The 27971-nt window shown below is 37.0% G+C and overlaps 1 protein-coding gene across 1 annotated transcript; it reads left to right on the forward strand.

Annotated features, from left to right (window-relative positions):
* The first annotated feature begins 1155 nt into the window (after positions 1-1155).
* Positions 1156-27448, forward strand: LOC127449793 (germ cell-specific gene 1-like protein). Its single transcript, XM_051713345.1, has 5 exons — positions 1156-1456; positions 2275-2322; positions 8562-8714; positions 24792-24903; positions 27169-27448. The coding sequence occupies exons 1-5, from the start codon at positions 1156-1158 to the stop codon at positions 27446-27448; spliced, it is 894 nt and encodes a 297-aa protein (XP_051569305.1).
* Positions 27449-27971: the final 523 nt, after the last annotated feature.

The raw sequence follows: 27971 nt of genomic DNA on the forward strand, positions 1-27971 counted from the left end.
GCTTTAAAAATAAACTTGACTTGTCTTACCTAATCAATTCTTCACTCGTCTGCCACAATAATGTCATGCATTTTAATTATCTGAATTATTATATTTATAATATATATTGTTTTTATAATTATTTAAAAATAACTATAATTATTTAATAATTATATATTTAACTGTTGTTATTTGAGGGCCTTTCCCAGCAAATATTATTTATTATTATATTATGTGATTAATTATATTCATTAATCAGCATATGATGTAATTAATTCAATTAAAAATTATAATTAATTGACAGCCCATGTCTATCTATCTATCTATCTATCTATCTATCTATATATATATATATATATATAAATATAAAAGAAAACAAGAAAAGATGTCTTTGGGGGATGGGCCAGGGTTTGTTTGTTTGTAAACATCTGTCAGCCCCTTAAAACATATTTCGAACAGCTGTTTGCCTATATCTGCTTGAAATATCCCACAAAAATAATCCAGCTGTCAAATCAGACAGGATTTGCTGTCTGTGCATGCACACACATACACTTGTGCATACACACATAGCAAGAATTTGTGCACGCTCAAACATATGCTTCGTTTTGGCATCAAAAATATTATGCATTCATCTTGTGTACATAAAACCCATTGTTCAATATTCTGCTGCAATTTTATATTCTAATACAAAGTTATGTAATCTTGAAAATGGGGGAAGTCTTTACTCACTTGCTGGCAGAGAGCCCTACATCAGATTGAAGATTAATCTGACTGGTAATCTTTTTTATTGCTATGCTCACAGAAATAAGCTACAGGTTTAGGTGGAACAACAAAACCAAGGTCTCACATGTAATTTGCCCTTTGAAATGATAAAAGTGGAAATAAAGTTTGGGGGAAGGGAGGTTGTTATGATAAATTAGAGTGAAACATAAGAGAGACTGATAGCATTAGAGCTAGACATGAGCAAAGCGGCTATCATTCAAGACACACGTGTGCTGGTCCAACTAGTCTATCAAAGCTCAGCACTTCCAAGCAGCAGCAACCACAGATGGGATGCACAAGCATTTGTAATACCCATTAAATAAACCAGAGACAAAAACAAATTCAAAAAAGTTTGAATGTCTGAAGCAAGGAACTCAGTCGTCACTTGCCTGAATCCAGGATTACTCTTCTCCGATGGGTTTACAGCATGCTCAGAGAGCATCTTTGGCTCTCATTCTCAACTATGTGGCACTTGCCCTGGCAATCTCAGCGGTCACCACCAGCTACTGGTGCGAGGGGACAAGAAAGGTGGTAAAGCCCTTCTGCACAGGGCCGGTGACAGTCCAGCAGTCATACTGCATTCGGTTTAACAGCTCCAACATCAACGACACACGGCTGGTGCAGTACATCTATGAGACAGGAGAGGAGAAGTTCCTCATGAGGAAGTTTCATGCAGGTATTTGGTTCTCCTGCGAACAAACAGTCGACTTAATAGGTAAGACAGCAGCATCATGTTCCTAGTGCCTTGCTCTACCAGTTAAGCTACAGTAGGAGAAGGTGTTACAAGTGATTGTTAAAAGTGAATATTTGGACAATGTGTCTTGTGTCTATATAGGTAACAAATGGTTTTATGTATATTTTATCATTAATATACCATAACCTTTGGATCAGATTCATACTGAGTAGTGCCAGCCTTACAGTTACAATATTAAAACGATGGACAATGATAGTCACAAGCAATTTGTTAGACGAATAACACTTTTTTTATTTTACAAATATTTGTCCTTAAACAACTGTAAACTTGTAAGATATTGACAATTATATAAAACTGAACACATTAATTTTGTCAGACTGTCAAAGTAATTTAGCCTACATTGTCAGGTGGCCTTTAATTTTTAATGTATAATGGGTACATATCCAATGCAAACATAAAACAGTGTATAGTTCAATTCGTTTTTTATATTTATTATAGGCCCTACATATTATATTTATAAATGTTTGAATTATAATGCATTATTTATATAAATTATCTCTATTTGGGGGCCTTTCTTATCAAATAATGATGTATGTGATTAATTGAGATTAATTCAATAAATTATTTGGCATGTCATATAATTTATTAGATTAAACATTTTAATCGATTGACAGTCCTGTTTACAAGATAGTGGTAATTTACCAAGTAAACCATGAATGCATACAGTATGTTTTGTACCTTTAACACAAAGATACAGATCTTTTTGTTTTGATTTGTTTGTTTTGAAAAGGATTTGGAGGCAGAATTCTATGTTTTACCAGAACTTTTTCTTTTTGTAGGATTTAACTGTAGAGAGTTTTTAGAGATCGCACCTGATCATGAAAGAGGTGGGTAAGTAACAAATGTCACATTACTCATATGAACAATACACAATGTCAACACACAGAGCATTGCAAATGTATTCACACCCTTAACCAATTATTTCATATGACTAAATTACAAATACAACACTGAAATTTAGTTAATCAGATCACATATTTTTTATGTGTTTTATTTGAATAAATACATTTAGATTTACACCATTAACACAAAGCAATTTTCACAATAATGGGAGTGACGTTGAGAAACTGAATGATTCTATGAATATGCAAACTACAGTGCATTCCAAAGAAGGGTTTCAAAGTAAAACTGTTGGTTTATCACAGAAAATGAAAATGCATTTGTGCCACCTACAATACACACTGCCTAGAAAAGGTTACAGTGTTTCTCGAAACTGTCTGTGTGAAAAGATGGAGAGTTGTGAGGGAAGCCATATAGGCCAGGGATCACTTTAAATGGACATTTCACCCAAAAAGGAAAATTCTGTCATCATTTACTCACCCTCATGCCATTCCATATGTGTACGACTTTCTTTTTTAGATTTTGGAAGAATATTTCAGCTCTGTAGGTCCATACAATGCAAGTCGATGGTGATCAGCAATTTTAAGCTCCAAAAATCACAGACAATCATAATAAAAGTAATCCATAGGACTCGTGGTCAAATGAATGTCTTCTAAAGCGATGCAATAAATTTGGGTAGGAAATAGATCAATATGTAAGTCCTTTTCACTATAATTGTTTACTTCCAGTTGCTGTACAATGTGCATCCATGAGGGGAATCAGTTCACGTTGCCTCTCGCATGACATAAGCGCGTTGGCATGTTCACGTGAGAACTGGCACGATACAACCGGAAGTGCAGCTTGATTTGTTTACAAGAGAACGCTGTTCACAAGCTTATTTGGTTTTGCTTTCATTTGAACATGCCAGCGTGCTTACAACCGTAAGTAAACAACTATAGTGAAAAGGACTTAAATATTGATCTATTTCCTACGCAGATTTATTGCATCGCTTTAGAAGACATTAACTACTGGGGTTGTATGGATTACTTTTACTGTGACTGTCTGTGATTTTTGGAGATTTAAAGTGCTGATTACCATTCACTTGCATTGTGCAGAGCTGAGGTATTCTTCTAAAAATCTTCATTTGTGTTCTGCTGAAGAAAGAAAGTCATACACATCTAGGATGGCATGTGGGTAAGTAAATGTTGACAGAATTTAAATTTTTTGGTGAACTATCCCTTTAAAGGAGCTACAGAGTTCAGTAGGAGAAAATGTAAAATATTTATATTTAGTAAGTCGTCATTTTAATTTTATAGCGCTTTTCACAACACACATTGTTTCTAAGCAGCTTTACAGAAAAATCATACTTTAACAGAAAATGAAACTGTCATCATTGTGTAATTTGGTTAATTTGGTAATTTGATTAAATAAGATTGTAAAATGTGTATAAAAATAAATAATGAAATAATAATTGAATTTAGAACCCCAGTAAGCAAGCCGAAGGCGACTGTGGTAAGGAACACGAAACTCTATAAGATGTTGGTTAATGGAGAAAAATAACCTTGTGAGAAACCAGGCTCACTGTGGGGGCCAGTTCCCCTCTGGCTAAACAGCATGAATAAATGTCAATATTATTATTTTTTGTCTGTAGTGAAATTCATGGTTTAAAAATAATAAACTAAGTAAGTTTTAATGGCCATTGTTTAAACAAAGATTTTGTAAGAACTGTAAGATTAATGACTAATATCTTTGAAGTTCATCCTGGATTAACTGCAGAAGTTCACATAGATGCATTGTCCTTGTTAGTTGGCTGATGAAGGGTTTTGTTTTCAATTAATTGATAGTCTATATATTCCATTTCAAGAGTGTAGTCCATCAATAGACCGAGGTGATGTTGGTAGAGATCAGTTAGGTGCATCGCAGTTCAACCTGGCCGGTAATTTCGGTGAGGTTTGGTGGAGTCCATCCTAATTCCAAAGTTTAGGAAGTGGCATATGAAGTATCCCATGTCTTACGGTTTGAGTTGGCATCAGTTCATCCTCTGAAGTCCATCGTAGTAGATTGAAGTGATGTCTGGATGGCACCTGCTGCAGTTAGTCGTCATCACTCAGAGACACGTAGCAGTGGAGTCTGACACCAAGCAGGAATGGAGCTGGAACCTCAGGATATGAATACTGAGGTTGAGACAGGGAAACAAATAGAATAATATTAGCGTAGATGCCATTCAGTTTATTGCATAGTTATAGATTATGAGAAGTGTTTCCGGTTCCGGCAGACCTAACTAAAGCAGCCTAATTATGAGTTGATGGATAAAAGTTTAAAAGACTTAAACTGAGAGAGTGTGTCTGAGTCCTGAACAGCATTAGGAGCCAAATTGGAAAATGATCTACCTCCTTTTGTGTATTTTGATATTCTAGGTACTATTAACAGGCCAGAATTTTGCGACCGTAATGAACGTGATGGAATATAGCGTGGTAGAAGGCCACTTAAGTACTTAAAATTAATATGAAATTTAACAGGTAGCCACTGTAATGACGATAAAATGGGGCTAACATGATCATATTTCTTGGTTCTAGTCACCACTCTGGCTGTTGAATTTTGAACCAGTTGAAGCTTATATATTGAACTTGCAGAACATCCTCCCTGTAATGCATTACAATAATCTAGTCTTGAGGTCATGAATGAATTAACTAGTTTTTCGGCATCAGAAACATAGAGCATGTGTCGTAACTTAGCAATATTTCTGAGGTGGAAGAATGCTGTTCTACAAACATTGGAAATTAGATTTTCAAAGACCAGATTGGTATCAAATATAACTTCTAAGTTCTTCACTGTAGAAGATGATGTAACAGTACATCCATTGAGAGTCAAATTATATTTTATCGTCTTATTTTTAAAGGTTTTTGGTTAAATAATTAGTACCTCTGTTTTGTCAGAATTGAGTAGAAGGAAATTTCTGGCCATCCAATCTTTGATTTCATTGATACACTGCTAATTTGGATAATTGTGAAACTTCGTCAGGTTTCGAGGAAATATAAAGTTGGGTATCGTCGGCATAACAGTGGAAACTTATTCCATGATTCCTGATAATATCTCCCAGGGGAAGCATGTATAAGGAGAAAAGCAGAGGCCCTAAATCTGATCCCTGTTGCACTCCATACTTTACTTTTTGCAAACACTTTTGTCTAAAGTGACTTAGAAACAAGAATAATACAAACAGAAGCAATTAATAAAAAAGTGAGAAAACAAGCACTGCTGTCATACCACACTGAGTACTGGAATAGTACAATACCATCCAGCCCACTGACATAAATCTGACTTTGCAGACAGTTATTCCAATGGGAATGCTATGCACTGTCTCCGTGTTTATTTCCGCGTCTCCCGCTGAACGTGTTTAGGACTATGCACTATGGAACAGCCTCTTTGTGCTGCTTTGTACAAAAAATTGTGGACCTCCACAAGTCTGGTTCATCCTTGGGAGCAATTTCCAAATGCCTGAAGGTACCCCGTTTATCTGCACAAACAATAGTACGCAAATATATACCAAATATACCATGGGACCACGCAGCCTTTATACCGCTCAGGAAGGAGACGCATTTCGTCTCCCAGAGATGAACATAGTTTGGTGTGAAAAGTGCAAATCAATCCCAGAACAACAGCAAAGGACCTTGTGAAGATGCTGGAAGAAACAGGTAGACAAGTATCTATATCCACAGTAAAGCGAGTCCTATATTGAAATAACCTGTAAGGCTGCTCAGCAAGGAAGAAGCCACTGCTTCATAACTGCCATAAAAAAGCCAGACTACAGTTTGCAAGTGCACATTGGTACAAAGATCTTACTTTTTGGAGAAATGTCCTCTGGTCTGATGAAACAAAAATTGAACTGTTTGGCCATAATGACCATCGTTATATTTGGAGGAAAAAGGGTGAGGCCTGCAAGAACACCATCCCAACCGTGAAGCATGGGGGTGGCAGCACCATGTTGTGGGTGTGCTTTGCTGCTGGAGGGACTGGTGCACTTCACAAAATAGATGGCATCATAAGGAAGGAAAATTATGTGGATATATTGAAGCAACATCTCAAGACATCAGCCAGGAAGTTAAAGCTAGGTTGCAAATGGGTCTTCCAAATGGACATTGACCCCAGGCATACCTCCAAAGATGTGGCCATCACGAAGCCCTGACCTCAATCCGATAGAAAATTTGTGGGCAGAACTGAAAAAGCGTGTGCAAGCAAGGACTCAGTTACACCAGTTCTGTCTGGAGGAATGGGCCAAAATTCCAGCAACTTATTGTGAGAAGCTTGTGGAATGCTACCCAAAATGTTTGACCCAAGTTAAACAATTTAAAGGCAATACTACCAAATACTAACAAAGTCTATGTAAACTTCTGACCCATTGGGAATGTGATGAAAGAAATAAAAGCTGAAATAAATCATTCTCTCTACTATTATTCTGACATTTCACATTCTTAAAATAAAGTAGTGATCCTAACTGACCTAAGACAGGGAATGTTTTCTACAATTAAATGTCAGGAACACACTCATTTATTTAAAAAGTTAAATATTAATGTAAATATAAAGATATTAAATAAAAACAATGTCATGTTGCCTTAGTATTTCTTAATTAAGTAAACACTGCTTCATGTTTAATTATTCAGGTAAATAGTCATATAGTAATAATAAAGACGTATTCTAAATGATAAATAAAATGCAGTAAGTGGCTTTCTTTTCAATATTGTTGTTTTATTAATTATAACAACATTATAGATGGCAGCAGATCTGTTAAGCTGTGTTTATCTGTTAGTGCCTTTACACTACAAAGTCTTTTATGCACAGATCCAATATTTTGACACATACCTGATTTGTTGCACCTGTTTGCATTCACATAAGACATAAGCGACTGTTTATGTTTATCACTTGTGGGACGGGCATTGACCATGAAGCACATTTAAACATTTGGGCGCGCCCACATTTCCGCATTCACAATAGCGCTCATGCCTCACGGTAAATGAGGTTGTGTGTAGGTGTTGTTTCACGACTCAATTATGTGTATTTCCACACACACACACACACACACACACACACACACACACACACACACATACACACACATATATATATATATATATATATATATATATATATATATATATATATATATATATATATATATATATATATATATAAGTATACTCGCAAAGCCACGACATATTAAGTTTCTAGTCCACTCAAAAAACAAAACAAAAAAAAAAAAAACAGTGGGGAAGGTGTGTGGGATCACAAAACAGACTGAATACTTATGGATGAGCACATGTTCGAGTGCTCAGCTGTGTTAGAGCACCACCTGCATTTCAGATCTGTATATTGCGATGGAAGATGAGGAAAATTAGTTTTTACCAAGTATTTTCTGCCAACACTTTTTGCAGGGACATAGAGCAAACAGAGCCTGAATCACAGCCTTTCAAAAGACAGGATAAGAAAAAAATTATACATATAGGTAGGGGTGTAATGGTTTATCGTGGGACGACATATCTTGGTTAAAAAATGTGACGATGTGCATTGTGGAGATTGGAGACCAATATTTTGGTTGTACTTTATAACAAGGTTAATAATACAATTGTTCATTGTTAGTTCATGTTAGTTCACAGTGCATTAACTAATGTTATTATATACAATTTTGATTTTAAAAATATGTTAGTATATGTTAAAATTAACATTAGCTTTTAAATGTGCATGTTTAAGGGGTTAACATGCTTTAATTTACACTGTAGATTGTTAAGAGGTCAACAGAACTCTGACTTCCCAGCTCTCCCACTCTTTTTTCTGTCTCAGCTCAGAGTAAATCTACTTGGAGGAATGGGACAAAATCACACCTGAATAGTGTGCAATGTTTATACTTATTAATAAGAAGAAAATAATAACAGCAACAGTAATGACAGTAAAATTTAAGAAAAATTAATTGGATAAGAGGTATAATATTTTCCAGGTCATTGTGTATGCTACAATATCTTATTTTCATTTTCAGAGGAAATCCCAAACAACTTTGTGTATGTGTGCATGCATGAGTTTTCCTATTCTCACTTTTTCTTATTTATCTTTCAGTTACTTTTAATATTTTTCTATACTGAGCACAACAGCACAACAACATCTCTTTGGAGAGTAGCATCTGTGCAATGCCAATTTTTTAATGGAATCTCTCTCTCTCTCTCTCTCTCTCTCTCTCTCTCTCTCTCTCTCTCTCTCTCAGGGGTGCTTTGGCTGTGCATTGTGGCAGAGAGTCTGTACATTTCTCTGCTATTTACTGGTGGAACTCTGATGGTGATAGAGATGTGTCCCTGCTTTAACATGATGAACAGACTCAAGCTCAATGCCTTTGCAGCTCTGTGCACTGCTCTCTCAGGTAACTCCCATACAAAAGGAGCATTAACTAAACAGCAATATAAAACACAACATCTATTTGAAACTCTGCACTCTGGATGTATTTATTTTTCACCAAAACTATCATTATGTATTACAAATAAATAAGTTCTGCCCTCCCTCTGACACTAAGAATTAAACAGGCTGTTGCTACTGCAACGTTAAGGTGTAGGAACGGTTGTGTAAATGTGGACGGTCATATGTAAATGCTTGTGATGTAATTGGTTGTGATGTCATAAATGACTAGGTTAGTAAATCTGCAAGAGGGAAAGGAGGGAACGAGACGTTACATCAGTGAACTAACACTAGGGGTCACTCTTGAGCGCCCCGATCTCTCTGAATGGTTTGCGATCACAACAATTTCATTGGCAGATGTCTTATGAAGTCCCAACTTCCATGATCAGTGAGCATATATAAGGCGGCTCGGTAGACAGCCTCCTCAGGACATTCGACTTAAGAGGATCACTAAAACCTTTTCAGCAGCAATCAGTATTGTGGCAAATAGTGGTGTGCAGTGGAGCCATTATCTGTATTTGTATCTGTATCTGTTCATATGACAAAATTATCTGTATCTGTCTCTGACTGTGTCTCGTTTCGAAGGCTGCGTGCTAGGTAGGAGGCATCCTGTGAAGGCTGCAATATATTGCAAGCCAAAAGGCTCACAATACGCTATAGACTAATCACGTTTGGTTGCACAAATGTGCGCGTTATTTGCTGCATTTTTCTTATAGTATAATAAGTCCCGCCCACTGATCTCCACAGCCAGTAAGTTTGGACTGTTCTCACCCAATCAACAATGAACTGAGTCAGACCAGATAAGTTCATCGCTGCCAAACAAATGTGCCTGTGTGAAGTAACTTGTCTGACCTGACTCAGTTCATTGTTGATTGGGTGAGAATAGTTCAAACTTATTGGCTGTGGAAATCAGCAGGCAGGACTCATTATACTATTAGGAAAATGCCGCAAATAACGCGCATATTTGTGCAAGCAAAATGCCGTTTTAGTCTATAGCGTATTGTGATCCTTTTGTCTTGCCATAGCAGTATACCGAGTGTCCTCCTGTAAACAAGCCTTGTTTAAATGAGACAGCCTTCGCAGGTCAAACGGAAATGTAACGTAACTGTTGCATAGACAGCACGCCACTTTTTAACAAGCGTGAGCGCTTTGAGTGAGAAGGGAAGAAAGTCCCTCTGGAAGGGAATGCATGAGGTACATTTTAGGAGAGTTATAATGAGGTAAAGAGAAAAGAAAATAGATTTTACAGGTGTACTTTTAGTTTAATACTTTATTTTAATTATATATGAATATAATTATACATATTATATACTCTGCACCCATCTACTGAGGTACTTCAACTTGGGAATTAACATTCCTTGCGTTTGAACTTCATATTTACGGGCAAATTGGCGTAATTTGTTTTAGACATTTCCGTTGAAGCAAAGAATTGTGGGTTGTGAGTGCCCACGAAGGATAAAACCTCATGCATCCTCCAAATTCCCATGAAAGAAGGTCACATTCGAAGGCTGCATTTGAATTGTCCTTCTCACTTTTCTGAAACAAGACAGCCTCGATGACGTATGCGGCTGACAAATGCGACCTCCGGAGGATGCATCCTTCCAAACAAGACACAGCCTCTGTATCCGGATAGAACCGGGTGCGGGCGGGTGTTAAACCGGAAATGCGTCAAAACTAAATGAAACGGCCATTTTTAAGTATTACTCTTACATTTATAGATTCTATTAATAAACTATATGTATATAGGATATAGTACACCCCTACACGTCATCCCTCTCATGAGCTCGCATCACAGAGATGTACAGAAGTGAACATTTGTAGTTAAAAAGTATATAAGTATTGTTTTGTTTCTAAAAATAATCAATCGTTTGGGTTCAAAAGAACTTTATTTGTCGACTGGAGTCGTGTGGATTATGTTGATGCACACAAAATATGCATTTTGGACAGACTGCATTGTTTAAAGGAGGAGGCCTGAAATAAAATCGTAAAAATCTTAAATTCTGTTTTAATGAAGAAAGAAACTCAGATACATCTTGGATGGCCTGAGGGTGAGTAAATTATCAGCAAATTTTCATTTTTGGGTGAACTATTCCTTTAATTTACTTTCTCACGTCACTAGCTTTAAATATGCAACTTAGCTGGCTAACGAATGCATAAACGTGACCAGCTGGATATAAACTAATGTGAATAGATGGTAATAGATGGTAACAATTGTGACATTTAAACATTTGGGTAGGACTTGCGTGTATTTTTGTCACATTGTTCTAACCGCTTGAGGTTAGCTTTAATGTGCGTCCTCTCAGTCTTGTCGGCAAACATACTGCTGTTCTCTACTAATGCAGCATCTAGTCAACAAGTAATTACTTTATAATTATAAATTATATATAATTATATGGCCGCTCTCATACTGTATAACAACACCGGACCCTTCCCAGCCGCTCCAGCACCAGACGCAACGGGGAAAATCTGTTTTGCAGATAACCGATAGTTCCAGAAATCTGTTATCGGTGCCGATTAATCGGCAAAACCGATATATCGGTTGACCTCTAGTCTGTGCATGTATAACAGCATTATTCTGAAGGCAGGGGGTGTCAAGCAAAATGTGAAATGTCAAGCACACATTTTTGCAGTGAATAATAATTACATATTCAAACATTAAAATAAATTAAAATAAAATCAATATAGCCTACAAACAGGTGTACCATAAAAGTACCATAAGTTTTTACAATAGGACACCATTACTTAGTTAAATAATAATAATAATAATAATAATAATAATAATAATGTAAAATTTATATAGCTTCTTACCAGAGTTCAAGAACACTTAATGTTTTCAAATTTAGCACAGTTTAAAGAAGAAAAAGAAGAAAAGCATGTTTCAGTTTCTTCGTTTTTCATAAGGAGGAATATTCCTAACAGATAAATACTCTATGGAACATTTAAACCTTTATGGAGCATTTTAACTTTTTTCGGAGTAAAGTCTTAACCAGTTAATTACCTTAATCGCTGATGTGAATATTAATGTGGTCAACTTTAAAAGACGGATAGATGGGCTCCGACGTGAAATCATCACTTCAGATCAGGAATTTAACATTGCGCTCAGGTTTAGGCTATATATGAATACATGGGAATCACGTGTGAATCGTGTTATACATTAACATAGAAATTTCAAGAAGTGAAAAGTGTATATGATGTCGGATATTAATGTTACACTTGACAAGCTCCAGACGCGCACAATTAGCAGAGACCGCAAACGGAGTTGAGACCGCGCACATCCGATCTGAATTCACAATGTGCGCATTTTCATTCATGACGTTTACACTTTAAAAATATTGGCTGCACAGATTCATACATTTGTTGTAATTTTGGATATGTTTAATTAAAATGTCACTTTATCCTTGTGCTTTTTGGATAATATTTGGATAGAATATTTTTTTTATATTATTCAGATGAATCCGTTATTCATTTTGAAGTCATTATCCATGCCTTTCCAAATAAGGTATTTGGCTTCGGACACATCCCTAGTGGCAAGGCTACGTAACGTCTCGTTCACTTCTTTCAGGGAACCGGGGTTACCATAGTAACCTAGACTTTCCCTTTCAAGTCAGTCACTTGACGTTACGTCAGTGAACTGATGCTAGGGGTCCCTATACCACAGTGCTAAAATACTGATTTGGCTGCGCTTGCTATCAAAAATGTGGTAGAAAGTTTGCAGAAAGCCCGCTTCCACACCTAAGTGGGGAAGAGCCCAGGACAGTGACTGACACAGCAGTTACACAAAATAAATATATCTTGCCTGAAAGGAGACATAATCCGAGGGTTGCCAATTTCTACACAGAACTCACGTCAGGTGAGGGAATGAACTGTTTGGAGAGAGGACTGAATTCACAGTTCTTTGATTGTGGTTATAATAGGAATCCGCCAGCGGGGGCACCTTAAACCGAACGGAGGAAGAGTTGAATTTTCCTATGTGGAATCTAGGAGTTAATCACTCACGTGTAATCTTGGAATAAATCACTAGGGGGAAAACGCATATTTGCATTTTTTCACTGGTCATTTGTGAGCTAAGGTGTCCGTTCCCAATGAAGCCTGGCTCGGTAAGTACCACATCTGACAGTGCTCCTTTAGGGCACCAGTTTTTGGAGGACTACTTGGGCCATTTCGGCGCAGTCCATAGCCTTGTATCCTTGCCTGCTCTGATTTCGCACAACATTTTTGTTGTATCAGATTTATAAGGAGTAAACGCATATTTGTGTTTTGTCACTCGTGAGTTAAGGCGTCCAAACCCAGTGAAGCCTGACTCATGGGCAAATGTCTTGATGCGAGAGCAGGTCAGCTCCGTACATTTGGATGGAAAAGTTTGGCCCGGACCTATGGCCCGGACTGATCGGAATGATTTCAGATCCAGAAATACTGCCAGTTATTTTGCCACTTTATATGCAATTATAGTCCTATTGTACTTGTTTTCGAGTTGATCATACTGTGTTTGGTCATTCGAACGAGTGCTTCTTTTCATGTAGACAGCGCGGCTGAACAGCGGCGTGTCGTTAGAAGATGCTGATGTCATTCTATGACATCACCGAGTGCTCTCTGAAATGTTTTTAGAGGAATCATTCACCCCAACTTGAAGCCTTTTGAGTGATGGAGAATAAATTGACTGAGTGCATCTGCAGGCGCACCCGTTGGGCAGGAGAGCTCTTCTCTGAGCTGACTCTCAACCTCAGTTGCTACAGATATGCGAGGAAAAATGTTTTTGTGCTTGCCACTCTAAACTTCTGACTGCGCTAAAGTTAGCATGAGAAAATGTATCTCTGCCTAGTCTTTTTGAATGGAAACCTGATAAGGGTCCGATTCTGTTGACTAAAGCCCACAATTGGCCAATGGCCGCTGTTTTTCTTTGAAATAAGAAAGTAACTGCTGCAAAAGCTCATAAAGAGGTTCTTCAACTCTAAACACAGTAAAAGAGTGTCCTGCACTCAATTGTGGAGGACACAGTGCCGTTAAAGCAAGGTGGCCACCTCGCACATTGAACTATGTAACCGTACATCACGGTTCCCATCTGGAAATGCCTTGTAACACACTCAAAGCATTTGCATGACGCGCAATAGGGCACAGAATCTTGGTTTCTGTCCGAGAATATGTGGGTTTGTGGCAGAGTAAGATCAGCCCCCCCACCCCTCCACTACACACACACACACATACACATATACCATTGCTAAAATATAGATGCAGCTTTATATTTTCATCTATAAAGACCCATTTTTTCTGTGTGAGAAAAATTGTGAATGGTATCATTAAGAAAACATGTTAACAAAAAAATATATATATCATTTTAATAATAATGAAAATATTATCTGTAAAATATTATCTCTAAGCAAAAATTAATTATTTTAAAATTATCTATAAAATGTTATCTCTAAAAGTATTTTAATTTCTTATTAAGTGTACAGCGTATCTTTTTTAATTTAATTTTCACTATTAGAGTAATGTTAGATACATAAACTTGAAGATTAAATTCAATTATTTTGGTAAAGTGCTTTTCACAATAAATATTTTTCCCAAGCATTTACAGAAAATAAGGTCTTACCACCCTTTTTTTCTTTTGGTGATTACTTTCATTATTTCTGACCAGTCTTTAAAGAGCAGAATGAAATAGTAATAATGTCAAAATCTGTAATGTGAAAAAAAAAAAAGATGTTATTTTATATATATATATATATATATATATATATATATATATATATATATAAAATCGGTCAAAAGTTTTGAAACACTTACTCATTCTTTATTATATATATTTTTTTCACATTTTAGAACAATAGTAAAGTCATCAAAACTATGGAAGAACATAAATGGAACTATGGGAATTATGTTGTGACTAAACAAAATCCAAAATAAATCAAAACTGTGTTATATTTTAGCATCTTCAAAGTGGCCACACTTTGCCTAGAATTTGCAGACATGTACTCTTGACATTTTCTCAACCAACTTCTTGAGGTATCACCCTGGGATGCTTTTTAAACAGTATTGAAGGAGTTCACATCTATGTTCGGCACTTATTGGCTACTTTTCTTTATTATTTGGTCCAAGTCATCCATTTCAAAAATTTCATAAAATGTTTTTGCAACCTCAGTTATGTCTACGTAGAACATAGAACTGTTTTATAATATATATATATATATATATATATATATATATATATATATATATATATATACACACACATTACCATTCAAACGTTTGGGTCTCTTGCCTGAAATGTTTCTCATGATCTTAAAAATCTTTTGATCTGAAGGCGTATGCTTAAATGTTTGAAATTTGTTTTGTAGACAAAAATATAATTGTGCCAACATATTAATTTATTTAATTACAAAACTAAAAATGTATTAAAAAAAAAAAAAAGTTCTTGAAATGGATGACTTGGACCAAATAATAAAGAAAAGCAGCCAATAAGTGCCCAACATAGATGGGAACTCCTTCAATACTGTTTAAAAAGCATCCCAGGGTGATACCTCAAGAAGTTGGTTGAGAAAATGTCAAGAGTACATGTCTGCAAATTCTAGGCAAAGGGTGACTACTTTGAAGATGCTAAAATATAACACAGTTTTGATTTATTTTGGATTTTGTTTAGTCACAACATAATTCCCATATTTCCATTTCTATTATGCCACAGTTGTGATGACTTTACTATTGTTCTAAAATGTGAAAAAATAAATAAAGTTATGAATGAGTAAGTGACCCTAAACTTTTGAATGGTAGTTTATATATACATAAAAACACTTGCGGACAAAAGTTTGGAATAATGTACAGATTTTGCTGTTTCGGAAGGAAATTGGTACTTTAATTCACCAAAGTGGCATTCAACTGATCACAAAGTATAGTCAGGACATTACTGATGTAAAAAACAGCACCATCACTATTTGAAAAGTCATTTTTAATAAAATCTAGACAGGCCCCATTTCCAGCAGCCATCACTCCAACACCATATCCTTGAGTAATCATGCTAAATTGCTAATTTGGTACTAGAAAATCACTTGCCATTATATCAAACACAGTTGAAAGCTGTTTGGTTCATCAAATAAAGCTAAACATTGTCTTTGTGTTTGTTTTTGAGTTGCCACAGTATGCAATAGACTGACATGTCTTAAGGTCAATATTAGGTCAAAAATGATTAAAAAAAAAACAAACAAAAAAACAGCTTTTTCTAGAAACTCATCAGTCAATCAGTGTTTTGAGGAATAAAGGCTATACAATGCTTGAAACTGCCAAAAAAAAAAAAAAAAAAAAACCCTGAAGATTTCATACCAAGGTGTACACTACAGTCTTCAAAGACAAAGGACAACTGGCTCTAACAAGGACAGAAAGAGATGTGGAAGGCCAGATGTACAACTAAACAAGAGGATAAGTACATCAGAGTCTCTAGTTTGAGAAATAGACGCCTCACATGTCCTCAGCTGACAGCTTCATTGAATTCTACCCGCTCAACACCAGTTTCATGTACAACAGTAAAGAGAAGACTCAGGGCTGCAGGCCTTATGAAAATAATTGCAAAGAAAAAGCCACATTTGAAACAGAAAAACAAAAAGAAAAGATTAGATTGGGCAAAGAAACACAGACAATTGGAAAGGAGTGTTATGGATCTTGCCCATTGAGCTTTTGTGGGATCAGCTAGACTGTAAGGTGCGTAAGAAGTGCCCAACAAGACAGCCACATCTATGGCAAGTGCTACAGGAAGTGTGGGGTGAAATGTCACCTGAGTATCTGGACAAACTAACAGCTTGAATGTCAAGGATCTGCAAAGCTGTCATTGCTGCATGTGGAGGATTTTTTGATGAGAACACTTTGAAGTAGTTTAAGAAGTTCTGAACATTTTTTTCAAATTGTAATAGTAATTTTTCACGTTATTAATGTCCTGACTATACATTGTGATCAGCTGAATGCCACTTTGGTGAATAAAAGTACAAATATCTTTCCAAAAGAGCAAAATCTGTACATTATTCCAAACTTTTGACCGCCAGTGTATATATACAGTAGAAGTCAGAAGTGTACATACACTTATGTTGTATTCATTACAATTTTTTAACCACTCCACAGATTTAATATTAGCAAACTATAGTTTTGGCAAGTTGTTTAGGACATCTACTTTGTGCATGACACGAGTATATTTTCCAACAATTGTTTACAGACAGATTGTTTCACTTTTAATTGACTATATCACAATTCCAGTGGGTCAGAAGTTTACATACATTAAGTTAACTGTGCCTTTAAGCAGCTTGGAAAATTCCAGAACATGATGTCAAGCCTTTAGACATTTAGCCAATTATCTTCTGATAGGAGGTGTACTGAATTGGAGGTGTACCTGTGGATGTATTTTAAAACCTACCTTCAAATTCAAAAGAAATCAGCCAAGACCTCAGAAAAAAATGTGGACCTCCACAAATCTGGTTCATCCTTGCGAGCAATTTCCAAATGCCTGAAGGTACCACGTTCATCTGTACAAACAATAGTACGCAAGTATAAACACCATGGGACCACGCAGCCATCATACCGCTCAGGAAGGAGACGAATTCTTTCTCCTACAGATGAACATAGTTTGGTGCGAAAAGTGCAGATCAATCCCGGAACAACACCAAAGGACCTTGTGAAGATGCTGGAGGAAACAGGTAGACAAGTATCTATATCCACAGTAAAACGAGTCCTATATCAACATAACCTGAAAGGCTGCTCAGCAAGGAAGAAGCCACTTCTCCAAAACCACCATAAAAAAGCCAGACTACAGTTTGCAAGTGCACATGGGGACAAAGATCTTACTTTTTGGAGAAATGTCCTTGGGTCTAATGAAACAAAAATTGAACTGTTTGGCCATAATGACCATTGTATGTTTGGAGGAGAAAGGGTGAGGCTTGCAAGCTGAAGAACACCATCCCAACCATGAAGCATGGGGGTGGCAGCATCATGTTGTGGGGGTGCTTTGCTGCAGGAGGGACTGGTGCACTTCACAAAATAAATGGCATTATGAGGAAGAAAACGTATTTTGATATATTGAAGCAACATCTCAAGACATCAGCCAGGAATGTAAAGCTCGGTCGCAAATGGGTCTTCAAAATGGACAATGACCCCAAGCATACCTCCAAAGTTGTGGCAAAATGGCTTAAGGACAACAAAGTCAAGATATTGGAGTGGCCATCACAAAGCCCTGACCTCAATCCAATAGAAAATGTGTGGGCAGAACTGAAAAAGTATGTGCGAGCAAGGAGGTCTGCAAACAAGAATCCATTTCACCAGTTCTGTCTGGAGGAATGGGCCAAAATTCCAGCATCTTATTGTGAGAAGCTTGTGGAAGGCTACCCAAAAAGTTTGACCCAAGTTAAACAATTTAAAGGCAATACTATCAAATACTAACAAAGTGTATGTAAACTTCTGACCCATTGGGAATGTGATGAAAGAAATAAAAGCTGAAATAAATCATTCTCTCTACTATTATTCTGACATTTCACATTCTTAAAATAAACTAGTGATCCTAACTGACCTAAGACAGGGAATGTTTTCTACGATTAAATGTCAGGAACTGTGAAAAACTGAGTTTAAATGTATTTGGCTAAGGTGTATATAAAATTCTGACTTCATATATATATATATTGGATTTCAGCTGTTTATTTATTTTCACATAATTACAAAATGTAAACACAAATCAATATTTTCTGTCCGTGTATTTATTTATTTGTTTAGTAGCCGTGTAATAAGTGCCAGGGTCCTGATCATTCTGTTGGGGTTTATTTTGCGATAACAACCAGCTGACTGTACATTGTCCCTTACATACATTGTAGCATCTACATTTAGAGTGTGTTTTGGGTGGTGGGATATTGAGTTGTCATTCTGAACCTACACCTGCCTCTCTGTGATCTTTCCCAACAGCGTGGGGATTTGGTGGTTTGTGCTGTTATTGGATTGGTGTGGGGGTAGTGGTTTTGGTACGTGACATGGCCAGCAGAGACCATCCCCCCTCCCCCTAAACTTTCACTAATCCCCATGATTACAGGAATGCTCACCCACAGACTCACTACACATAAGCACCTGCTATTACAAGAGCCAAAGAAAATGACAATCAAATAAAAACAATAGCTACATTCATTTGATGCTTGTCAATCAGTTCTTGCCAGTTGTGTAACAAGACATAAAGGCCATATCATATCACCAAACTATAAGTCTAAATAACTCAAACCAGAGTTTTTGTTTTGTTTTTTTAATTTGGCTATGAATTCTTTCAAGTTAGTATAAAATAATAACAATAATAAAATAAAACAATAAAATATGTGAATAGTTAAATGAATAGTTCACCCATCATTTACTCATCCTGATGCTGCCCCAAACTTTCTGACTTTCTCCTGCAGAGCACAAACAAAGATTTTTTGAGAATTTTTGAGGTGTTTTTGTCCATACAATGCAAGTCAATGGGGTCCAAAACTTTCAAGCTCCAAAAAGGACATAAAGGCAGTATAATGTTAATCCATACGACTCAAGTGTTTTTGACACATGTGCATAGTGCTGTACACAAACCAGATACAGTGTTGCCAGGTTTGGGGTTTTCATGCCCAGTTGGGCTATTTTGACAATGCAGACACAAGCTAAAATGATAGTCTCGAGTTTTTTGGGTGTACTTTTAAAATGTACTGCTGTCACAAAAAGGTTGATGTTAAACAGTAGAAAATAAAAATACAACATCTCATTGATGTACAGTGATACCAGGATTGAGTACCTGTTTAGAGCTTGAAAATTTTGGACTCTTGGGCTTTGTTTGTGTTAAGAATAAAGAAAGTCATGAATTTGGGACGGCATGGTGATGAGTAAATATTTAGGTGAACTGTTTCTTTAAAACTATTAAAGAAACAAATTGAAGGTGCACACAGTAACTTTTTTTGTTTGTGTCATTTTGGACTTACATTGACACCTCGCAGCGTGGATGCAGCATCATTCAAACACAACAGTTTTCAGTAAAAGATGCAATTATAAAAATTCACTATTCACAAAGAGTAATGATTAATTTAATCCCTGAGTGAAAGTGTCCAATAAACAGGGTGGACACTGAGATTAAGCGAGAAGTATTCAGCTGGTCATGTGGTCTTAAAGGTTTTTTCTCCCAAAAATTTAAATTCTCTCATCATGTACTCACCCTCATGCCATCCCAGATGTGTATGACTTTCATCTTTTTAGAAGAATATCTCAACTCTGTAGGTCCATATAATGGAAGTGAATGGGTGCCAACATTTTGAAGCTCCAAAATCCACATAAGGGCAACATAAAATTATTCCATACAACTCTGGTAGTTAAATCCATAACTTCAGATGCGATATGATAGGTGTGGGTGAGAAACAGATCAATATTGAAGTCCTTTTTTCTACCATAAATTGTCCTCCCTGCTCAGTCAATCTGCACTTCACTTTCACTTTCCCATTCTTCTTTTTCTGTTTTTGGTGATTCACATTGTTTGTGCATATTGCCCCCTACTGGGCAAAGAGGAGAATATATGATAAAAAATTATATAAAACTTTATCTGTTTTTTACCCACACCTATCATATTGTCTCTGAAATTATGGATTTAACCACTAGAGTCGTATGGATTACTTTTATGCTCCCTTTATGTGGATTTTAGAGCTTCGAAATGTTGGCACCCATTCATTTGCATTGTGAGGACCTACAGAACTGAGATATTCTTCTAAAAATTTTAATTTCTGTTCTGCAGAAAAAAGAAAGTCATAAACATCTGGTATGTCAGGAGGGTGAGTAAATCATGAGAGAATTTTCATTTTTGGGTGAACTATCCCTTTAACATGGCAGCCCCCATGAGGGGACCCTCTCCATGTGTAATAAAACAGCTTTTATTAAGTTACTGATATGACTGGAATCTTCATTTCATGTGAGAGTTCATGATTTTATACATTTGTTTTAAAATTACAATTTATTTTATTTTGGATTAAAACTTTTTAATGTGGAAAAAATTACTGACTGCACCTTTAAATGGACAATTTGTAAGTAAAAAATACCTCTGGCATCGCATAGCTTGTAGTTTTTTTTTTTTATTTTATTTTATTTATTTATTTTTTGCTATGAGGTTAAAAGTGTGTGAGTTCAAATCGCTGAGAAATATAGTTCCTTTAAATAAAGAAAAAGAAAAAAGCAAAGTAAAATTGCAGCTCTATGTCAGCGGATGTATATTAGCAGCTGTTTTATTTTGTGATTTGCATTTACACTTAGTCATTTAGCAGACACTTTTATCCAAAGCGACTTACAAATGAGGAATAAGCAATTTGTTATACAAAAGTCAACAATATCTGCAGTATCACACTGCCAAGTTCCCGAAGTGGCTGGAGTAGAATAGATGGGCCACCTCTCCAGGTGACCTTCAAAGATCTGCCTGTGAGATGTGACTCAAACCATCCAAACGCAGTTCCTGTGATGCCCAGGTCAGAGAGAGTAGACAGGAGGATCTGGTTGTTCACAAGCAGCAAGGTGTGTCAAAAGCAGCAGACAGGTCAATGAGGATGAGGACAGATGATTTGGAGTTAGCTCTCGCCAGTCCCTGGGTTTCAGCTACTGACAAAAGGGCAGTCTCCGTTGAGTGTCCTTTTTTGAAGCCAGACTGATGTCTGTCAAGTAGGTTGTTCTGTGAAAGAAAAGCAGAAAACTGTTTGAAAACAACCCTTTCACTAGGAAAGGTAGGAGAGAGACCGTTCTGTAGTTATAGACTACTGTAGGGTTATGTGTTTTTTGAGCAGTGGGGTTACTCAAGCCTGCTTGAATGTGTTGGGAAAGCTTCCAGCAGTAAGAGATGTGTGTGAGTGCGGGTATGACTGATGGAGAGATAGCTTGCAGAAGATGGGATAGGGTCAAGAGGACAGGTAGTAGGACGGTTATAAAAAAGCACTTTGGAGATCTCAGTCTCGGAGAGAGGAGAGAAAGCGGAAAACAGAAAATGGGATTTGGGAAGAGAGTGGTTGTTGGTGTATTGTAGAGAACTGGGTTAGGTCACTACTTTTTCAGTAAAAACATGGCAAAGTCATCAGCAGTCAGAGAAGAAGTGGGAAGAGGTGGGGAAGAATAGAGAAGAGAAGGGAAAGTTGAAAACATTTTATGGGAATTTGAAGTGTTACTGATCTTATTCTTGTAAAAATCAACCTTAGCAGCAGGAAAACTAGAGGTAAAAGTAAAGAGATTCATACTTGCTCAGGTCAGCAGGGTCTTTTGACTTGCGCCACTTCCTCTCTGCAGCCCTGAACTCAGTGTGGTATTCACAAAGTGTCTCGACTGTCAGGGGCTAGAGGATGTGGCACGTGCAGGCCTAGAAGAGGACAGACACTATCAAGACAAGAATTTAATGTTGAGCAAAGAGCATTTGTAGCTTCATTTACATCAAGTGAAGAGAAGTGGTTAGTGGAGGGAAGGTATGCAGAGATCAAAGAAGAAAAGCAAGTGGGGGAGAGAGAGCAGAGGTTACGGCAGAAGGAAACCATAGGTGGGGTGAGAGGTAAGGAAGAAGGGAGAGTGACAGAGAACTGGATGAAGAAGTGGTCAGAAATATGTTGAGGAGGAAAAAGAGGATTATTGGAGATACAGTTACTGGTAAGGATGAGATCAAGATATTTTCATGCTCTGTCTGTTGTAGGGGTGTGCAATCTTGTAAGGTCAATTGAGGTCATAAGAGCTAAAAAGTCAGTCACTTGAGATTTGTCCAGGTGGATGTTGAAGTCCCCAAGGACCTTCCTTGGAGTGCCATCCTCAGGCAATGAGGACAGCAATACACCTAGCTCCTGAACAAAGTTGCCTAGTTGACCTGGAGGACAATAGATGACCAAAAAGTGAACGTTAGCAGGATTAGTGCCAGTAATGGCATGACATTCAAAGATTTGTTATTTCAGAGAGATGAGAGAGGAGGGAATTTTCATGGGCAGAAAATGAAAGAACCAGATTCCCCATCCCGCCCAGTCCGACGTGGGGTGTGGGTGAAAGTGAAGTCGGTAGAGAGAGCTGAGGGAGTTGCAATGTTGTCTGTGCTGATCCATGTCCCAGTCAGAGCCAAAAAATTGAGTTTTGAATGACTGATGAAGGCCGGGACGAAGTCAGCGTTGTTGACAGATGACTGGCAGTTCCAGATGCCAACTGAGACAGAGAGAGGCTGTGGTGAGGCAGAACTAAGTAACCTCAGGTGATCTGGAATGCGCGGCATGTGTATGTGTATTTTCACCTATAGGAAACAACAGTAATGTGCTGAAAACACATTACAAGTGTAACAGGGAAATATACTTAGTATAGGGAAAAAGAAGAGAAAAGGAGAAAAAACTTAACTTAGTGGGTGACGCCTTGTCGGTGTCCTTGCTCAGTGGACTCACAGGTCTTTACCCAAGATAGGTCTTCATACGAGGAGCTCAGACCAGGGCTCCTGCTTCCGCTGCCACTACAGTGCTTTCACTACTTAATTACCACTTGCTAATTTCTGCACAGCTAAATCCAGTCCACAAATTAGCAGCTCAAAATCAAAAAGTGTAAAATGCCTGAAGTGTAAACTCCAGCAGGATTGCTATAAACTAGTCACTAAAAGACAAAGCTTAACTTAATAGTCAGAGATGGGCAGGACAATCTCCTGGCTAACAACACCTACTATTCCAAAATCCCAGCAAAAACACTGCAAGCAAGCTACAGCTATGGTTTTCCTGTGATAGACCAAAATGCTTGTCCAATCAAATGCTTGATTTGATTAAGTTGACCTGTACTGTTCAAAGGTAACATATGTTAACATCTCAATCCTTTCACCATTTGTAGCTTATAGCAGGTGAAAAACCTTAGAGGAGATATTTAAAAATAAAATGTATCTATTTTTAGAATTCTGCAGATAGCAGCAGAATTGAGAGGCAGTGGTGAAGTATAGTACAATTCATTTTCAGTGAGAAGGGCGGGTGGAATGCATAGTGGGCGCAATTCCATGAAACTGCTGAAGATTAGTGGTTCTTAAGTGTTCGCTATTATTTTATTGAGATATTTTATGAATGTTTTAAAGCAGTTTTTCAATTTTTTGGAATTTGAAAGAGATAAAACTGTTGTACCCCCAATGCACAAAAGAACACTTAAGTCCATTTTTCTATTCTTCTAATTCATTGCATATAGTCCATTTACACTACCAACTTCTTATGAATGTTCTGTCTTTGTTTATATCGCTGGTGCTTGACAGAGAATGGACTAGATAATAGAACGCAGACTGGAAGAACCTTGGAATTAAATTGCCAAGGCTATTAAAATCTTCCTCTTTACCCATTATCGCATGCAGCTCAGTGAGTTAAATTGCGCACATTGATTCTTGCGTGCATCATCACTGCTGCAAATTTTAATGTGTGAAATTGAACAAGATTTGAGAACGGGTTCATCCAAAGAACGGAAAGCAGCCCCCCCAATCAGTATCTCCCTATAGGGGGCGTACCCCACATTTTGAGAACAACTGTGTAATAGATTATTGTTAAGGACACTGAAGCCATCTTTACACTGCAAAGGTGGCACAGAAGCTACATTTGAAGTGGCATTTAGGTGTATTTACACAGACTGTTTAATGCTGCTCAGAGCAGGCATAAATGCATTTACACAGTAATCACAATTGCATACATAATATAAGATTAATGTTTTAAATATAAAATTATGAATATAGCAATATGAAATGAATTAAAAATGTGAAATTAAATTGTATGAAATATATGCTCTATTGTGGCAACAACAAAGTTTAAGGCTGTTCTGAGGTAGGTCAGAGCTGGCTTAATTTATTCTGGCTTTAATGCTGCATTGCATCTTAACACAGAATTTTAAGCAGGCACAGAGTAGGCTTAACTTGGCTGTGTAAAGACTCCTTAACACATTGCCAAATAAATTTGCCAAACAATTTCATATACTTTTGAATTGTGACTTGTCTATTAATGACCCACAAAGACATCTTGTGGATGAAGACAAGAATTACAGTTAATTCCTACTGACAGATCTTACTTTTTTTTTTTTTTTTTTTGTGCCCTAGGCCTTTTTGGGATGGTTGCCCACATGATGTTCACCACATCTTTCCAGCTGGCTGTTAGTATGGGTCCAGAGGACTGGAGACCTAAGACATGGGACTACAGCTGGTCCTATTTGTAAGTCTCACATACACAAATTATAATGACATTTGCCAGCAATCATTTATTTATAGCCCTTATTAATAAAGGCTGATGCATAATCAAGGTGTACAGAATTTTGAACAAAATTAATATATGTCAAAATCTGTTTATTTGTCAATTGACCTATTTTTGTCTATACAACCAGTCAAAAGTTTGGACACATCTACTTTTTATCACTATTTTACACATTTTAGAATAAAATGCAATAACTTTTTGTCTCTAGGCCTACATTGTTATGTTATATTCAGCATAATTTCTGTGTTACTTAAATACATAAAACATTTTAACAATACACTTGTTTAATTATACACTATATACTTGTAAAATATCAACAAAGCAATGTTAATACATAATAGCTCTTCCAAAAATGATCATTTCTGTCATCATTTACTCACTAACAAGTACGACAAATAGTAAAGTCGTCAAAATCATGCAATAACCCAAAAGGAACAATGGGATGTTGTGACCAAAACTATATTTTAGCTTCTTCAAAGTTTAGCCCCCCAATGCCTGCACCCTGGGAGGCTTATATACTATCTAAGGAGCTGGACACTTGTTGGCTGCTTTTCGTTCACTACCTGATCAATCCATCCATTTAAAAATATCCAAATTACAATTTTGGTTTTGTAGAAACCAAGAAACTTAAGAAATTCATACACATGCTCAATTTATATTTGTCTAGAAAACACATTTCAAGCATTTTGCAAAAATCTTAATGTCCAAAGGTTTTAAGATCATGAGAAACATAAATTACAACCCCAGTACCGAAAAAGTTGGGACAGTATGAAAATTGCAAGGCAATGTGAAACTGATGTTAAACAGGTGAGGCAATCATGTCATAGTATATAGGGAGCCTCCAAAATCAGCCTAGTCCTTCAAGAGCAAGGATCATTTGAGACTTGTCAATTTACCAACAGGTGCTTCAGCAAATAATCTAGCACTTTGAGAACAAATTGTTGCCGAAAGACAAATTGGAAGGATTTTAGGCATTTCACCCTCTACTGTACACAATATAGTTAAAAGATTCAAGGAATCTGGTCAAATCTCTTTGCGTAAAAGGCAAGACGAAAACCATTTCTGAATGCGCATGATCTCTGATCCCTCAGACATCACTGTCTTAAAAAACGGCGTTTATCTTTAATGGATATCATGAAAATGGGCTTTGGATAATCTTAGTAAACCTTTGTTAGTCAACACCACTCGCTGCTGCATCCACAAATCCAAGTTAAGACTTTACTATGCAAAGCAGAGGCACTACATCAATACTGTCCAGAAGTGCTGCCGACTTCTCTGAGCTTGTTCTCATCTTAGATGGAAAGTAGAACAGTGGAACTGTGTTTTTTGATGAGTCCACATTTCAAAAGGTTTTTGAAAAAAAAAGCTGTCGTGTTATTTGGGCCAAAGAGGAAAAAGTCCATCCAAGCTGTTATTAGTGTCAGGTCCAAAAGCCAGTGTCTGTGTGAGCCAGCGGTGTGTCAGTGCCCATGGCATGGGTAGCTCGCACATCTGTGAGGACACCATTAATGCAGACAGATATGTACAAATTTTGGAGCAACATATACTGCCATCCAGCACCGTATTTTCCAGAGACGTCCTTGAATTTTCCAGCAGGACAACTTGAAACCACATACTGCCCGGATTTCAAGTGCATGGCTGTATAAACAGAGAGTGTGGGTGCTAGACTGGCCTGCCTGCAGTCCTGACCTGTCTCCAGTTGAGAATGTGTGGCGCATTATGAAGCACACCATACGGCAACAAAGACCCCATACAATTGTGCAGCTAAAGACCTACAGAATGGATGAATAGGGGAAAATTCCACTGTTTAAACTTAACAAACTTGTGTCTTCAATGCCCAAATGCTTAATAGGTGTTATTAGAAGAAATGGTGATGTTTCACAGTGGTAAATACTCGACTGTCCCAACATTTTTGGAGCGTGTTGCAATCATTTTTAAAAAACAATGAAATTCACAGGGTAAAACATCATATAATGTTTAGTTGTAGTGCTTTCAATATAACAAAGGGTGAATATAATTTACAAATGACTCCTTTTGTTTTTATTAGCATTTTTCATACTGTCCCAACTTCTTCGGAATTGGGGTTGTAAGTCAAGTGTGTCAAAACATTTAATTAGTGTACGTATGTGAATTTTTAATTAGAACTCACTGTAAATAAGATTAAAGAGTTTGGATCTGGTAAATGTTACAACTTACAGTAGCTTTCTCCTCTAATCTTTTTCTTAGTTTGGCATGGGGCTCGTTCGTTACCTGCATGGGCTCGGCGGTCACAGCTTTAAACCGTTATACCAAAACCATCATCAAGTTTAAGTTCAAGTGGCAGACCATTGAGAAGAAACTATGTATCAAGCAGAAGATTCTAGAGCTGGATGTGCCAGAAGACCTTTGGTACATCACTTCATTTCCAGGACAAGCAGACCAACACACTGTCCTGTCTATGAATGGCATTGAGTCATTCTGCATCAACTCCACATTACTGGACAATGAGGGCAGAGAATACTGCTGATAGATGATGAAGCACACTGCTGCTCTTAAAAGCAGAACTGTTTTGTGCATTTCTATCACAGGGCTTTTCTCAGCTAAACAATGAGCTAAACAAAGTAACAGAAGTTGCTGTTACAATACTGCAACTTCCAAACAGACTCACTGTTAGTAGCATAATGTGTTTCAAAGATCAACTTCATTGATGAAAATTGAGGTTTCAAGGAATAGGCTGGCTCAAGCAAAAATGAAAATTCTGACATCATTTACTCACCTTAATGTAAAAAAAGAAAGTTGTTCAAGTTTGGAACAACATGAGGTTGAAGTATGATGATAGACTGTTCATTTTAGATTGAACCTTTTCTTTAAGGGAATGTTCTGGGTTCAATAAAAGCTCCGTGGACAGCATCTGTGACGTGCTGTCAGCTAACTCATTTTTGATTTGTCACTAAAATTGCATTTACAGTAATACAATTACAATAGATATACTGTATATGGAGCTACATGGCACTGGGATGAATGATAAAGTGTGAAAAATAGGCTCAGAA

This window comes from Myxocyprinus asiaticus, chromosome 13 (genome assembly GCF_019703515.2).
Source record: "Myxocyprinus asiaticus isolate MX2 ecotype Aquarium Trade chromosome 13, UBuf_Myxa_2, whole genome shotgun sequence".
In the NCBI taxonomy this organism is placed as follows: domain Eukaryota; kingdom Metazoa; phylum Chordata; class Actinopteri; order Cypriniformes; family Catostomidae; genus Myxocyprinus; species Myxocyprinus asiaticus.

Bases quoted from the DNA above. Each gene is read 5' to 3' on its own strand.
- LOC127449793 (XM_051713345.1), top strand. From the start codon at position 1,156: ATGGGTTTACAGCATGCTCAGAGAGCATCTTTGGCTCTCATTCTCAAC. The intron at 1,457-2,274 runs GTAAGACAGCAG...TTCTTTTTGTAG, and splicing joins ACAAACAGTCGACTTAATAG to GATTTAACTGTAGAGAGTTT. The intron at 24,904-27,168 runs GTAAGTCTCACA...TCTTTTTCTTAG, and splicing joins GACTACAGCTGGTCCTATTT to TTTGGCATGGGGCTCGTTCG.